Raw genomic sequence first — 17,588 nt, forward strand, 5'->3', positions numbered from 1 at the left:
CCATCGTTTGTACTAAGTTCCACGATCTGGTGCTGAACGTGGCATGCCAGAATTCCAACAACGTTAGTCAGTTGTCGGAGATCCTGGTATGCGGCGTGAGCGTCCGGTCGTGGGTGCAGTTACTTCTGAAACTAAAGAACCTCAATAATCTATATTTGACTCAAAGCTTCTTATTACACTCATCCTACAACGTTGGTAAATATGGTTAAAGTAGGCACTAAAATATGCCATATGGGCATTCTGAGGAGCCCCTGTCCCTTGGACAGAATGCACATATGTGCCACAAACTGCTCCAGCTGCTTGTGCAACCCTAGACACCTATGGGTAGTAGTGCGCTTTATAAATCACAATTTCATTTATCCCCAGTTCCTGGCACTGAGGATTTTGGAGCAGAGAGTAGAGCCTGATGCACACAGACAAAGCATGTGAGCCTAACGTGGCCTACAGACAGGCCGTGTGTTGAGTTGTACTGCCCGAAGGGCTTAAGCCATTTACCTCTTCACTTGTGAGTAGTAGAGAAACCCAACTGTGTAAATCCACCTCATGCCTTCTACTACCTTCACACTCTGTTGTCTGCTAGTTTACCCGCCCCTCCAATATTATTGGTTCATACCTACTATGATTAAGTTGTTATGCTTTATCTGTCGAAACTATTTCAGCTGTGAAAATGAGTATTTGTTTTCTCACTTTTAGAATGGTATTGATAGTGGCTGTAAAGTACTTCTATGCCACTTATTGTTGGGTATTTGGTCGGTAATCTGGATTATTGTGTTGCTTGATTTAAAATCCAACCCTTTTCCTACTGCCTTTCAGATACCAGGTGGCAGACTGTCCGACTCCAGAAACCTACTTCTCCGATTGGCTGAAGCTCCTGCCGCCAGTGTACAGCCACAGCAGCAAGCCCCTCTTCTACTCGCTGATCAGCAAGTATGGCACCCATTACATACGGCAGGTGGAGCTCGGTGGGCGGGTCCGGGAAGTGACGGCGCTGAAGCACTGTGAGGTGGGTCTTGATGGTCTGTCTGGTGAGGACATAAAGGACTGTCTAGGGATGGAGGCATTCGCAAGCATTAGTCCAGACCTGGCCGGCAAGGCAGATCACTGCCGTGGACTGCGTGACAGTAAGCTGTCCAACCAGACATTTTCAGAAAAGTACAGCGATAGAAAGTCGGAGACAATGGGAGGAAATCCAGAGGCAGCTCCCACCTTCCACATCTCAGAAAATGTACAGACCTATCAGAAATGGGCAGGTGCTTTGCACAAGGAGCCAGATGTGGTCTCCTACACCCTGGCCCCGCTGCACGAGCTTGTGACCTTCACTGGTCCCACAAAGGAGAACCTGAAGCGAGCAATCATGGACTACATTGTGGAGAGAGCAGTGCACATTCGCTGCCCGTCTTGTCCAGAGGGGGCTCTCTCAAGGCAGTCTGGTGAGTGCCGGTGCCAATGCACACCCAGCGCAGAGCTCACTAAGGACTGCTGCCCCAATCATCAGGGACTGGCAGCCATGTCCGTCTTCGTGGAGAGCGGGAAAGGCCTGTATGGAGACACAGTAACACAAACTGATGGCTATGTCCGGGCAACTTTCGGCAAGGAAAGCAGGAGGACATCAGTTATTGATGACAACGACAACCCTCAATGGGATGAGAGCCTCGAGCTTGGCGCGCTCCGGCTTGCACCTGGCAAGCTGCTGACCATAGAGGCCTGGGATGAAGATGGGTTGTTTGGCAATGACTTGCTAGGGAGCTGCGAGGTAGAAGCCGTGGCAGCTTTGGGGTCCACATCACACGTCTGCGCTCTGAAGGATGGCAGCATATCTTTCAAATTGAAGATTGAGTGCCTGCCTAGTCAGTATGGACATTATTGCGAAATATATCGACCAACGGCCTAGAGGGGCAGCAGAACCAGGTTACGGTTCCCTGATCTTGGGGGGCATCCACCATAAGGAAAAGTGTGAACATCACTTTTTATGCCGGAAGTTTGGAGTCCGTGCAATCAGTATAAATAATGTTGTACGAACTAACTTTACAATAATTTGTTTAGAGCAGGCGGCACCTTTCTTGACGTCAGTAATAAAGAACAGGTTGCTGAGGATCAGCTGTAGGGGAGCAGAGTGTTTTCTCATAGTCTCGACCCTCATGCGAAAGTTCAATCCTTCACAGAGTTTTTTTTTCCAACATGGACTCCTACCTAATTCAAATCCGAGTTCCAGCCAATATCTTCAAAACAAAAGCCAAAGCACCACTGCTGCCAAATGGACCGGGTTTCCAGTTGCTAAGGTTGCCTGCCTAACTTTTTCTCCACCACTTGTCTTTCACCCACCACCAGTTTCCTGTCTCTGCATTCTTGCTCTTGCAGATTATTTTTAATGACTGCCTTTTCTCCCTTGTTACTGTTTTCTTATCTTTCTATTCTTAATCCTCTCCCCATATACTCTCCCTCGCAGTGGGTGAAAGTAAAAAATGAGTCCCACCACCTGCAACCATCTGCAAAAATTAAGTAGTTAGTAATTAGCAATGTTTATAATTGTATATTATTGCCTCTGACTCTTCCCCTCCAAAAACCCTTTTTACTCATCCAAAAGCCTCATCCTACTGCTGTGGCCTAAAAAAGAGGAAAAAAAAGTCCTTCACTCTTCTATCCTCCAATATCCTTTTCAATCAAAATAACAGACTAACATGTTCACTTCTCAAATTCCATATTCTACTATACTAACTCACCACTAATCCTTTATGGGTTCCAGAGTAGCGTGCTACTCGCCAATAAAGCATTTCAACACCCCATCAGGGTTACAAGCGCTATATAAATGCAAACCTTTATTCCCTTGTCTACCACTCCCCAACCCTTCTCAATCCAAATAACTGACTAACATATCCACCACTCAAATTAATTTTATGTTTCACCATACTAATTCAACACCAATCCTTATGGGTTCCAGAGTAGCGTACTACTTGCCCAAAAAGTGCTTCAAAACCCCATCAGGAGTAGCAAGCGCTATATTAAATACAAACCTCTTTCCTTCTTCTATCCCGCCACCTACCCTTCTCTATCCAAATAAATGAATAACGTATCCACCACTCAAATTACTTCATATTTCACTATACTAATTTTCAACACTAATCATTTGTGGGTTCCGGAGTAGCATGCTACTCACCAGAAAAGCGCCCATCAGGGGTAACAGGTGCTATATGAATGCAAACCTTTCTTCTCCTTCTATCCCTCTGCTATCCTTCTCACTCCAAATAACTGCATAATATCCACCACTCAAATTTCTTTCATATTTCACCATACTAATTCACCGCTGATCCTTTATGGGTTTCCGAAGCAGTGTGCTTCGACACCCCATCAGGGATAATAAGCGCTATATAAATACAAACCTTTTTTCCTCTTCTATCCTTCGGCTATCCTTCTGAATCCAAATAACTGACTAATTTATCTACCACTTAAAATGTACTTGCATGTTTCACTGTACTAATTCAACACTAATCCTCGATGGGTCCCGGAGTAGCGCGTTACTCGCCAAAAAAAGCCCTTTGACGCCTTGTCAGGGGTAGTAAGCGCTATACAAATGCAATTCCAAAACAATTACAATTTAAAACATCTTAAAGAAGACCATTGAGGCAGGTGAAAAGTCCTGCTTAATTTTCTTGATCTGTTCAAAAAGTAAATACTCCCATGATTCGAGCAGTAAAAAAAACATTCAGTATAAACAAATGTTAATAGACAACTTTTTTTTAATGTAGAACCGTACTCCGCTTGCCAACATAATGCAAAATCAATTGCGATAGACTGCCAATTTGAAATAAGAAGCACATTAGCAGAGGGATAAGAAAGTTTTTTTTTAAAAAGCATTTAAAAATGTAACTGGGAATAGCATGAATCATATTCGGATTGTTTTTTGTCTGCAAACCGTATTTGTCGGCTCCTTGAAGAAATAATGCTCAGTTTGCATGTTATAGGATTCCATTAACATGTCTGCGTGTCTAAACTGTTTATATCTAGCACGACCTGCAGTGCAACTGAAGATTATCAGCTGGAATTGTATTGTGGCTTTAAAAACTACATTTGATGGATGATTCTCCCTGGTGAGTCCATGTTCAAGTCCTTTGTGGTCTGCTCTAAGTACTTGGCCCATGCACTAGTATTTTGCCCCATACCCTGAGTTAATCGAACTAACGTGACCTTCAAGGAACCTGTTTTGCGTTTCTAATCAGGCTTATTGGCCTTAGGTTAGAACGCTGGGGAATTTGTCTTAGCTTGGATGTGAATAATTTTCATTCAATGTAACTGAAATCACCAGTAATAGTTATTTCAAGGCTGAATTTGACTAAATTAAGTTCTCAATCTCCTTGGAAGCATTTATAGTTAAGACTTTTTGATTGCAATCAGATACGTTCAGAGAAATATTCATTTGGAGAATGCTGAAGGTTTGACAAAATTGTATTGGCCTTGAAAGCAGTGGAGATGTATATCGAAAGACCGCATAGTCGTCTGCCATGATTCTTAGTTTTCATTGCTGAATATGTCTTTTCTGATCATTTCTTAGGATTAATGGAGCTGTACACCAAGGATCTTGAATGCAGAGTATGTCCGACTTTAATACAAACAAAGTTGCATCGTCAATTTGTAGTAGTTTTCTTAGTCCAGCGACATTCAAAGATAGGCTTCAGCTCCAGTCCTCTGACTTATCCGATGAGTTAGTTGGTCAAGGGTTGCAGTGCCCATTGTTGTTATGTTATGTTATATCAGCTTATAAAGCACGCTGCTACCCGAAGGTGTCCTGGCGCTGTGCACTATTGCCTGGGGGGCGTCCAAAACCTGCACCGGACCCATAGCTAAACTGGGAACAACCAGGTTTTCAGGCCTTTTCTAAACGGTAGAAATTCCATGGCGGTCCTTAGAAAGAGCGGAACCTCATTCCAGGCCAAAATGGCTCTGAAACAAAGCTCTTCCCGCCCCAGTTCGCCTTTTTTGTCTTTGGGACGGCAGCCCTCTTTGCATCCATTGAGCGCAGTGCTCTTCCTGGGACATACCATTGGATAAGTTTTGTTAGATCTTCCGGGCCCTTAACCCTCAGGGCTTTAAAAACCATACAGAGGGCTTTGAATTGGGCCCGTTGTTTAACCGGGAGCCAATGAAATTGTAGTAACCCATTTCTAACCCACTGAAACCTCGAGGTGCCTGTGAGCAGCCTGGCCGCCACATTCTGCACCATCTGTAGCCTACTAAGATGTTTCTTGGAGATGGTCAGGTACAAGCTGTTGCAATAATCCAGGCGAGAGAGAACGAGAACTGATATAACTGTTCTGAAGGTTTCATCTGTGAGGAGGGGTTTTATTTTCTTAAGTGTTCTCAGTATAAAAAAGCTAGTAGATACCACGCTATTGACCTGATCACCAAAGGAGAGGGTGTTATCCACCATCACTCCCAGGTTTTTGACCTTCCGAACTGGTGGGGGCGAAGGGCCCGTATCGCTGGGCCACCAAGCTGGGGACCAGAGGTTGGGATTATTCCCAAAGATCATCAAATTTGTTTTGTTGGCATTCAATTTCAAGCAATTGTCTGCCATCCAGCTGGTTATTGCCACCATACAATTGTGGCAGCTTGGGGCCTTATCGGCTTCTTTGCCTCTCTGCAAAGATAACACGATCTGAGTGACATCAGCTTATGAGGTTAACAATAACCCAAAGGATCTTACGATGGTAGCCAAAGGTCTTACATACACATTAAAGAGAGTTGGACTAAGTGAGCAGCCCGGGGGAACCCCACAGGGAAGAGAGAATGGTTTAGATCTTGCCCCCCCCAAGCTCTACAGATTGTACTCTGTTGGCCAAGAAAGATCTTAACAAGGTCCAGGCTTCACCCCCGACCCCCGCCTTCGATAAACGATCCATCAGAAGCTCATGATGGACCGTATCGAAGGCGGACGACAGATCCAGCATGATCAAAATGGCAGAGCCTCCATGATCCATCGCCTCACGCACCTCCTCCGTAGCTTTAATCAGGGCGGACTCCGTACTGTGACCCGAACGGAACCCGTATTGAGAGGGGTCCAGAATGTTGTTGTTCTCCAAGAACAGGCTTAATTGCGTGTTCATGGCCTTCTCCAGAATTTTGGTCGGTAATGGGAGGCGGAAGATGGGTCTGTAGTTGTTGGGATCACTGCGATCTAAATTCATTTTTTTTTTATAAGTGGCTGAATTGAGGCAGCTTTCCAGGCTACCGGATAATGCCCAGCCCCCAATATCTGGTTAAGTAAGGGGGTGAAGGTGTTGGAGATTGTGAATGATAACATTTTCATTATCGCCGCCTTACACAGGTCATAAGGAGAGCCAGATCTATAGCCCATCAACAGGTTATTAACCGCATTAATCTCCAAAGGGCTAAACTTGTTAAACATAGAAGAGTGGTTCGTTTCATTAGACCTGAATGCCTCTCACTGGTCTCATCTTGATTGTGACAAAAGGAGGTAAAAATAGCTTCAACTTTATTTAGAAAGAATGAAGCTAGAGAGTCACAGAATTCTGGGCTACTGAGAGTAATAGGTTCAGGGGGAGGTGTAAGATTAGAAACTGTTCTAAATAGTTCCTTCACTGAGGATTTTGCACCAGCAATCTGTTGAGAGAAATACGTTTTTTTTGTTGCTTCCTGAATTGTTTTTCTATAGTCAGTAAGACTATCTTTGTAGGCTTTTTTATTGGTCGGGCTGTAACCATTTCTCCAGAGACGCTCCAGCCTCTTACACTCTGATTTTAGATCCTGTAGACTTTGGGAGAACCAGGGGGCGGAGGGGGAACAACGTCTGGGAGAGCACCATTTGATAGGTACTAGTTTCTGACAGGCAGAGTGAATCCACCCCTCAAAAGCCCTACTGGCTTTCTTTATGTTGGTAGAAAGGTTAGGAATCGTGTCTGACAGCGTTTTATCCAAGCTGGTCCTGTATATACACCACGGAAGCCGCAGACGAGGGAGGATGCGAGGAATGCTCGAGGATTAATGGAAATCCCATCTCCCCCTCTTCCAGACTGGCTCATGGGGCACTGACCCCTACTTTATCCAGCTCACGACTCAGAAATACTGATAGGGCTGAAACTATAATTCCATACCACATAGGTACTATACATTACCTTTTCACTTGTACATACACATAGCACATATTGATGGCAACATTAGTGAGTGACAGAGGGATCTTACCCCGTCCTGACGAAGAGGCAGTCATCCTCGAAACATGTTGACACCACTAGGAGAATTAGCTTATTGTTAAGCTTAATTTTCTCGGCCACACATTTTTTTAACGATACCAGCCTATGTCCAATAAAGATTTTTTGTTTCCATAAGGCCAGGTATACTTTTAAAACCCACTTTTCCAAATCACTCCTGACCCTACTTACACTCGCTCAAATACACCTCACATAGCACTCACAATACTGAAGTGTTCCAGCATAGTCACCAGTCGTAGCACGCCCCGTCCTGCAGCGGGCGGGAAGACCCCGATGATGAAGCATGACACCAAGGGCCCTTTTGGTGTGTGAGGGGTATTTTAACAAATACTGTGTATGCCCGCTATACCTTGGCTGACAGGCAACCTCTTAAAGGTGGACCTTGTTGTTTGTTTATACAATTGACTAGAGGAGGGTGCGCCCACCTTAGTGCTTTCTAGCACTACCTCTTCACTCCCTATTTTGATTTTTGTTTCCTGTTCATATTCTTCCAGGCATGAGTAGCTACCTTCTCCCTAACCTTTGAACAGGGTAGTTTGGTGAGAGGCCGAACACTGGTGAAAACAATACCAGCATGGTCTGACCAAGGGAGTGGCAATATGGCCCGAACAGAAAGACTTGGGGAGTTGGTGAAGATTCCATCTAAGGTGTGGCCCGCCTTATGTGTTGGGCCTGCCACCCGTTGTGACAGATCCCCTCCCTCCATTATTTCCTGCAATCCGGCGGTATCTGGGTCGTAGTGGGCTTCAAGAGGGAAGTTAAAGTCGCCCAAGATGGTAAAAGTTTTGGCGCAGAAACCCTCCTCCAGGAGTGAACCCAATGATTCCAGAAACCACCCCTGGGGCCTTGGGGTCGGTTGATAAGCATGGCTTTAAACGTATCTTGATGTGCGAGCCGCAAACTAACTGATAATGCCTCACAGTCTGCGTTAGAAGCGGCCATAAATGAGGGCATTAAGCTCTTGTGATGGATAACCGCAAGACCCCCTCCTTTCCTTAATGGTCTGTCTAGCCTATGGCAGAGAAAATCTGGGGGGGGAAGCATTGATGAACTGTCAGTCCAGGCCTCAGTGATAAAGGCCATCTTAACATCATGTTCCTCAATGAGCAGGGCACACTCAATGCTGTGTTTAACTAAAGATCTGGCGTTTAGGAGAAGGCACTTAAAATCTGGCTCGTCCATTACCTTCTGCCTCCCGGCTTCCCATCTACCCTGGACCCGAGAGTTACAAGGAAGCAGCCCAATAAGGGGAGAGCACGGGAGCAGTTGGTGGAATGCTTTGCCATGCCCTTGTCTGTGATCATGGCTGCGCGGTCGCATTGGCCTCGCAATTTATCAGCTGACCCAACCACTAGCCCGCTGACCTCCCCAATGGCCGCCGCTCACCACCCCTCGCTCTGATGGAAATTGGTATGGCGTTAGGCGATTTCAGCTGGACAGCCCTTGGAAGCCGGAAAAAGACAGGCTGCAGGTAGGCTAAAGCTAGGGTTTCCTTCCGTGATTTTAAAGATAAAAAGAACACGCATCAAAGATCTTAGGCGTGCAGATTGCCCCAGAGCAAAAGTAGAACAAATTAAAAAAACAATTAGTCCTTACGTTGTCTGTCGCTTGTGTGATAACATAGTTGCGCCCAGAGGCTGGGAATGGATTTGTGCCACCAAGGGTACTTTTTAGGTCTCACCTACGCAGCACACATGCGCAGCATAGAAGAGAGACCTAATGCCATCGGCATAGCTTTGGGGGCAAAAACGTGCACACGTTCCATTGCTTGCAATGGCAATGCGTGCACGTCTGGCGATTTCCTTGCGGGAGCGTGCGGCGCCATAAGTGCGAGACTCGCGCTTGTGCTGGTTTTTATCCCTACCTCACGGAGCTCCTGCATACGTGATAGTCCTATTAAGTATCCTTTCTCTTCTCATTGTTTTTCCCCTTCCCCTCAAGTTGTATTCCCACCGAGAGCGCTGCTGTGAGCACAGAGGCAGAGGCAGGCATATACACGGGTCTGGAGGATGGTTACAGGGAGGCAGAAGAAACTAACCTTAATCTAAAACTACTTGGGGGAGTTTGGGCAGTGAATGAATCCCACTTGCCGTCTTTTGTTGAATTGATCTGCTCTTCTGGGGGTGGCGCTGGGTCTCCCTGCAGTCTTCCGAATGTGAATGCTTGCTCTACACTCACATCACCTCCCTCTGTTGTAAGTGTGGATGGTATGATCTGGCTGCGAGGTACTGTTCTTTTTTGTTGAATACCAGCTTTCAGTTTATCTAGTTTATCTAGTGGATATGGGATCTGGCAATAGGGTCGGAAGCACGTTAGCAGGACGGATTCTCCGTGTATTTTGAGTCTAATTTTCCCGCTACTTCTCTTTCCTTGAAACATTCTTTATCTGTCAGCTATGACATGTAGGCTGTGTGGGCAGCTGAAAGTGCTAGTATAACAATGTCGCGGCTTTGAGACCCTTTAAATACTAGTGTTATAATAACCTCAATTTAACTGAACCATTTGTCTGCGGAGAGATTATGACTACCGAATAGACTTGTATGCCACTAGTGGTCCAAAATATTGCTGGAACCAATTTGTTTTATAATTATACATCTCCCCCCCCATTTTATAGAAGCAAACATTATAACTTTCCTTCCACCACCTTCCTTTAAGCCCCTTCACACTGACCCTCCCTCACTCCACCCATCCCCTTCCTCTCAATCTAATCTCAAGTATTCCTGACCCACTCGCCTGGTTCTTGTATGAATCACGGATCACAGGCATATTTGTACCTTGTTCCTGTATCGTTTTTTATTTTTTAGTATTACTCTAATGTAGATTTTCCAGTACAATTAGTGATCTGAGTATCTTGGGGCATAACAATTATTTTAAGTCTCCTCCAAAACCGTCCAAACGAGGGCACTGTTGTTTTTTAAAATCTTTCTTTTCCTTGGGTCGATTTAAGTTTTTGCAGCTCCAGTATCCACACAAGTTTACGCAACCACTTGTTTTCAGTGGGTCCTGTCAGCTAGACCGGAAGGGCCAAAAATAATCTGTTATGGTGCTAGAAGCTGATGCAAAATGAGTTGTTTATTTTTTCCTTTCAATGGGTGTATTTGGCCCACGATCTACCCAGATTTATCACTTTTGGGCAACCCTCCAGCCCAGAGTCTGTAATCTCTTTAAGTGCTGGCAGAACTTCCTTCTAAGAAGGTAGCAAAAGCACAGGAACAGAGGATATGTGCGAAGGGTCCTCTTTTCTCCACAACCCCTCAATCATTGCTTCCGTTTCTGGTGTCCGTTGTTGCCAGCGTTGCAGGGGTATAGTGTGCAACAGTAGTGTAGTTGCACCATTCTCTTTCTCTGGCTTGTGTCGAAAAAGTATATGTTCTGATGAGTGTAGTGACCTGCTGGTCTAGTCTTTCAGTTGTACCAGTCACTCCCCTAGGGCTGGCTTACACCCCACCCCACACCCATTCAACACAGGCTTCACAGGACATGTGACCCTGTTAATAAAAGGGGTCGGGTGCACGTGCCCTGGGCCAGTTCTACTGAGTATAATACAGTGTTCATGTCGTTGCTCCTACTGCATTGGGGCCTAGGCCCCACTACTTTACAATGAGGATGTTTCACTATTTATCATCTAAAGATATCTGTAATTCTTTTTCACATGCTTTTTTAGATGGGAGTTTACCTCCGTTGCCCGTTTTATTATGCTCTTATATGTTCAAGAGGTGGTGTATTTCTCGCCTTCACATGTCAGTAGGTATTTCTCAAAAGGGTTTAGCTCTCTAGTTGCCCTCCATATGATAATGGAGCCAGTGTCTGACTAGGCTATATTAGAAGCGTTTTGTTTCTCTTCTCCTAAATTCCATTTGCAAGTGCTCGAATGTTTTCACTTCTGTTTTGCATTCCCCATTCTTGCCATTAACAAAGGTCAACCTATCTAGGCTAGACTGCGAAGTCATTATTTCCCCATAGAGGTGTGAAAATGGAGGGAAACAATCAAAGCCGCTTTCAGACCTGTAATTTAGCCCTCGTCACTGGTGACCTATAATTCTTGAGGGGTCTCTCTGGATCTTTGGTTTCTCTAGAAATTCCCATAATGGTCCCCTGATCAACATCTGGTCTATCATGCACCATCCCTGTTTGGGCTCTTTTGGTCCAATGCAATATGAAGCTCAACCTGGAGGCATAATTTTAATTAAGAAGTTTGGGAGCGCCTAGTCCAGCCTGAAGTGGTTTCTGCACTTCAAAGACAACAGTCAAATGTCAGGCTATGTCTTCTGACCAATTTCTGCCTAGGTTTTAAACATGGGGACTGGTGTTTATTAACTCCTCTCACTTTGCAATCTGAGTAACAAAAGTAAAGTGAATCATCAGGCATGTTGACTTCACCTCAGGTCCTCAATTCGCCTTTTTAGCAGCGGGCTAAATCTCAATTGTCTGCTTATTTTGAAATCTCTGATCATGAGGGCTATTCCGTTTAGTCTCTTCTGCTTCTGTGACTGCACTTGTCTACTACTCTTCGTTAGGTAATTCTGCCTTTTCCAGATCTATATTGCTTTGGGGTTGGGTGTTGCTGACCTTCTCTATGTGTTTCAGTGCTGCTTTGTACCTAGTTAGTATTTCCACTTTCTTCTTGGTGCACTTCTGTTCTTTCAGCACTTCCGGCCAATCTGGTCTTTTCGGATGTGGTAATTCACTGGCCTTGCCCTGTGGGACTCAAGGCCAATATGTCACCATTAGGGCCTTTGTGGCTCATTTCCTCCCTTGTCATTCTAAGTAGAGTTGGAAAGGATGAACCATCTATATTTAATGTTTTTGCCATGTTAAAGCCAGTAACTTAACGAGGGTTATGGTGAACAGATCTTGGAAGATCTGGATCCCTGCTCTGTTTTTCCGGCTGGACCACACTGCTCTCATGATTTCCTCCTTCTCTTCATAGTGCTTCAACCAAGCTAGAATGTTTGCTGGTTTCTTTGGGTTCTCGTCCCACTCTTTGTTCTGTATGCACTGTCTGTGCGGGTGGGAACTGTCCCATTGCATTTGCAAATTATTTCTATCAGGTCCTGCACAAATCTTCTAATGTTTACAACACTGGGATTGATTCCCCTATGTCTTCTTAGTTCGTTTGGAGAATTATAAGCCTTTCTGTCTCATTCTGGCCGCGTGGCCGCCATTACTTTCACTTTCGCGGCCATTGCTTGTTCATCTTTCTGTAGAGCCTGTTAAACGCTCCTCCTTTTCTCATCTCACCCCCTTACCCAGAACTTTCATCCTTATGTATTCCCTTGATGGCCATGCCCCTTATTTCTTGTTTTCTTTCTATCCCCCACTCTTTACATGTTCCACTCCGGTTTCTTTTACATCCACCCATCTCTTTGGCTCATTCTGCATTTTGTCACCAGTTGTGTTTTCGAACTGCTTCGAGCCTCGTGTAATTCGATGTACATCCCTTGAAGCAGTCAGTGGACGTTTGAGAGCTGCGGCTCATTAAGTCCACTGTACAGGGCCTGGTTAATGCGTGTTATTTTGCTAGATAAAAGCGCCAAGAAGCTGAAGGAAGCGCTGCCATGACTGCCTGTGTCCTGGCCCCCGAGGGCAGCCCCTGGCACCACAGCCATTACCACCAACCAGGGTTTGACCTGATGCTGCTGGATGGTGTCCCATATGGCACCCTGGCAAGACCCTTGCATCAGCGCAGGCAAAGGGCTCGGTGAGAAAGGTGGCTCCTCGGGCCATAACCAGATGCCAGGCCAGGGTCAGACACTGTGACGCTGCCCACTGGGCCAGGGTGCAACATGGGCACTTTGAGCCCTAATCGCTTTATCGCCAGGACTGTGATTGGTCAGACTCAACATTTTACCACAGTGTTAGCGTATATGTTTATACGTGTTCATTTATGTGCATTTGTTTTGCGTTTTTCTTCCATTTGTATGACCCTTAAGCTCTCTTAAAATCAGGGCGCCCTCTACGTCATTTCCGTTCTGGATCAAGCATAGATCGGGAGGCGCCAATGAGAGACTACACCTATTGAATCAATCGGGTGGTAGGTGTTGTGATCTTGTTTACACCGTGGCTCCGCTCCTCACGTCACAGTGGAATGTTGATGTCCGAAGGTTCTTTTCTGTGAGGCGCACGCTGACCTGTCTGTTAGCGGTTCCTGGCTGAAGGCGGCGATGTGCTGACGCTGTGTTTGCTGTACCTGAATAAATCTTTGAACCTACATCTTGTCTCCGTTTCATGTTGTCGCTACAACATGTTCTTGGCGACGAGGGTTCTTCAGTCAGCAGGCGGCCCGGCATACAGCGGAAAATCAGCATGTGCAGTTTACAGAGGAAGTAACAACGTTGAATTTCCAGTGAGGCGAGACAATGTCTGGCGTGACAGACTGCGTGTCACCAGTCCGGCGCTACATAGATGAGTATTTTCATAATCCCTCAGTGAGTACAAGTAGCGCTTCACCATCAGGGAGATTTGGACAGCCAGGGGAGAGGAAACACACACAGTGTAGCCTTAGAAATAATCACAGCACGTTTAGCACAGAAGAATTCCCACACACATAGTCATCATCGCTGAAGTGAACATCGTGGAGCAGCGCGTGATGATTTGTGGAGAATTGTGTGAAGAAACATAAAGTCAAGCATTTGCGTGAGGCTATCTGAGCATCAGCTGTGTGAAACTGACGTGTGCGAATGGAAGCATGCCGGTAATGAGGCGTGTCACATCGAAAGTTTATCCTGTTCTGCTGTGAGCTTTGGAAGAGGAGTGACATAGCAGATAAGCGACAGAAAACGGGCGTGTTGAAGGTGTGAAATAGACGCGCTGAAGAAAATTTTATGTCAGAATCTCTGTGGTGCGAGTTGAGAGAGGAGCGACGCTGCGGGCAACTATGAGGTCACGCGTGTGCCAGCTGAATGAAATTGACACGCGTAGACAATAGATAAAGCATATTTCTGTCAGAATAGTGATCTTGCCGGCAAGGAGAGCAGAGGTCTGCATTATTCTGTGGTGAAACACTGCCATCTGGTGCACAAAGATTGCATACGCAAGTTCTTTACTATATTGCTAAAGTGATCGCATTGAAAACAGCAGTGGGTATAAAATAGGAGAAAAGTGAACTGCTACTGATCCAAAGCAGAGATTTGTTTTATTTGTTATTTTTCATTGTTCTGAATGCAATCCCTATATTTGGGAAGAAACACTTCATCAAAAACACCTCAACATTCAGAGGAGTAGGCAGACATGTACACCATTATTTACAAATCAAATTACCATTGTACCATCCTTTGGTGATTCATAATGGATGTCACAGCTCTTGATGTCTCAGCGGTATCTACTCCTCCTCACTTTCTGAGCCAACCAGGGAGTCCATTGCAAAAACAACAAGTGATGGACTGAATGTGGATCAATGTCACACACTCCCCCAGTCAAAAGATCTGGGCCCAAATCCATCGTTTTTTTGCACTCCACACCACCCTGGGTTAGACAATGGCGATATGCAAATCAGCTCTGACCCTGTTGCCCCATGGGAACAGTCCAGTCCGAACTACAAACGCCATGTCCTTCCCAGAACGGAATCAAGCATCCGAGGACCGGACCGGTTTCGAGGTAACACCTCTCTTCAGCCTTTTTTTTTTTTTTTGGCCAACTTAAACGCTATTACCTTGGCCAAGTTAAAAAATCCAGGAACTTGGATATTAACCATTTTGTTTTCCTTGGAATATCTACTTGAAAAAACTGGCCTCTTAAACGACAAAAAATACCTCGTTTTCCTCCTTCCTCTCCAAACCAATCCCCCCACCGCCCCTGGTCATTTCTCTTTAAGGTTTTATTGTAAATAATTGTTGTGTATATAAGTGTCACTGTATACATTACACTTGTCACCTTAATCACCATTGTCACCTTTTCACAAAGTTAATGCATTTACTAGCAATGTAACGGAATGAAGTAATTCCAGGATATTGTCTTTTGTTCTGTTTTTAATACATATAAAAACTTTGTATATCAGAGAGTGTGTGCTTGTTGCTTGTCTTTTGAGCTGTTCTAAGCCTCTCCCAAAGGAATTGTTTTTGCTACCCAACAGAACCATTTTGTTTGTTAATCGCATATACCCAGGTTCTGAGGGACACAGGGTTACCCCTTTTTATAAATCACATAGCTGAAACTGGCCCCCCTATTTTAGGATGGGATCACCAATATGACCTCCATATTAGAATTGACCCACACGCTGTTGAACAAGTCATGGTGGTGGACGACCTTTCAGTAGAAGATATTTTGGAGGGAGGTAGAGGTGTTTTCAGAGATCAGCTTGGCAATTTGGAGGGCTATGTTCACAAAATAAAACTCAAACATAATGCCATTCCTGTCCAACACAAACTGAGGAAAGTTCCCATCATGGTAAGAGGGGAAGTGACGAAAATGTTAGACAAAATGTTATCTAGTGGAGTCATTGAGCCGATTGAGTGCTCATCTTGGGTTTCTCCAGTTGTAATTTCGGAGAAGGCAGATGGAAATGTGCGTTTCTGTGTTGATTTGAGGAGTTTGAATCAAAATATAATTCCTGACACTTTTCCACTACCAAACATAAATGAGCTTATGGTATTACTTAAAGGGGCCAAATACTTTTCTAAGCTTGACCTTCGTCATGCTCATCATCAGATATGATTGTATGAATCCTCAAAGCACTTGACAGCCTTCATCACCACTGAAGGCATATTTCAGTTCACCAGGATGCCCTTCGGGTTGTGTTCGGCTGCAAGTGTATTTCAGAGGATGGAAAGATGCTCCTGGCAGGATATTGGAATCAGGTTTAACATTACGTAGGGAAAATTTTTATTTTCTTGCAACTGAGGTGGAGTACCTAGGACATTCCATCTCGTCTGATGGTGTTAAACCAAAGAGAGACTTACTGGTATCTATGAAGTTGCCTCCTGTTCCTAGTAACATAGACCAATTGTGGTCATTCATTTGATTAATTGAGTATTACTCAAAGTTTGTAAAAAAAACTTTGCTAGTAAAATTGAACCCCTTAAGGTACTCATGAGGCAAGGTGTCAACTTTTGTTGGGGAGCTGATCAGCAAAACTGTTTTGATAACATCAAGCTAGAAATATGCAATGCAGGCATTTTGGTTCCTTTTGACAAGTGACACTGGCATAGGTGCTGTATTATCACAGAATGATGGCACTTCTGAAAAAACTGTGGCATTCTCTTCTCGCACTTTGACTCCCACTGAGCGCCATTACTCAGGTATAGAAAAAGAAACCCTAGCAGCTGCTTGGAGTGTGGAATATTTCAGGATGTATGTATGGGGGCGCAGATTTTTGCAGCGCACTGACCACAAACCTTTGCTAAAAATACTGTCACCATGTGGAACAGAGAAAGGATCAGCCTGACTTGCTCAGTTAGCCTCCAGGCTACAGGAATATAATTTTAACATTGAATTCATTTCAGGCTGGCGCAATGTCCAAGCCGATTGTGTGTCGCGTCTGTCCTTAGACTGGGAAGAAGTAGACAAGACTGGCGTGTCTAAGAGAGAGAGAGAAGGAACCATCTCTAGTGTTGACGAAGTGGTTCAGTGGAGTGGTGGTGCAGTCAGCAAAGACGAATGGGCAGAGGCTATGTCTCAAGATGAGGTCCTTAAAGGAGTCCTAAACCTCATTTTGAAGGGCAGACGTAGGGAAAGCACTTTGCCTGTCAGCATTAGACTCTTCAATGCGGTCATTGACGAGTTATCCACTGTCGCAGAACAAGTTGTCATGCTCAGTGATAAGATAATTCCCCCATTTGGTATTTGAAAGATACTTTTTGATTTAGCCCATGAAGGACACTTGGGCCAGACCATTACAAAGAAACGTTTAACAAATGAATTCTGGTGGCCAGGAATGAATAGTGATGTGGTAGATTGGGTTTAGAGATGCAGTGAGTGTTGCGAGAGCGAGAAAAGACTTAAGGTGGGACCCCAATCTGTCCCAAGTTCAATCCATGACCCAGGGGTGGTCTGGCACAGCATTTGCCTTGATTTTATCTGACCTATGCCGGGTGTTCACCCCAGTAAAAGATTTGGCATGGTCGTAATGGATGTCCACTCCAGATGGCTCATTGTGAATCTCCTCCCTGAAATAACCACTAGAGTTACCATTAGAGTACTATGCATCATTTTCAAAGAGGAAGGTTTTCCCACTGTCCTTATTACAGACAACGGGACCCAATTGACCTCTAATGAAATGAGAGAATTTCTAAGTGAGTGTGGTATCAAACATTCACTCACCACTTTGTACAACCCGCAGTCCAATGGTATTGTGGAAAAGGCCAATCGCATGATTAAAGGAGCTATAAGTTTGGCTCGCCCAAATAATCTTGACATTGATGAAACTTTGAA

The 17,588-nt window shown here is 44.9% G+C and overlaps 1 protein-coding gene across 1 annotated transcript in view; it reads left to right on the forward strand.

Annotated features, from left to right (window-relative positions):
• The window catches only part of LOC144766837 (perforin-1-like), a 38,872-nt gene extending 36,747 nt beyond the window's left edge, over nt 1-2,125 (forward strand). The window contains exon 2 of the mRNA XM_078650556.1: nt 814-2,125. Within this exon, the coding sequence (XP_078506682.1) occupies nt 814-1,891 (1,078 nt within the window). The 3' untranslated portion in view covers nt 1,892-2,125. The remainder of the gene's footprint in view (nt 1-813) is intronic.
• The last annotated feature ends 15,463 nt before the right edge of the window (nt 2,126-17,588 follow it).

This window comes from Lissotriton helveticus, chromosome 7, assembly GCF_964261635.1.
Source record: "Lissotriton helveticus chromosome 7, aLisHel1.1, whole genome shotgun sequence".
NCBI lineage: Eukaryota > Metazoa > Chordata > Amphibia > Caudata > Salamandridae > Lissotriton > Lissotriton helveticus.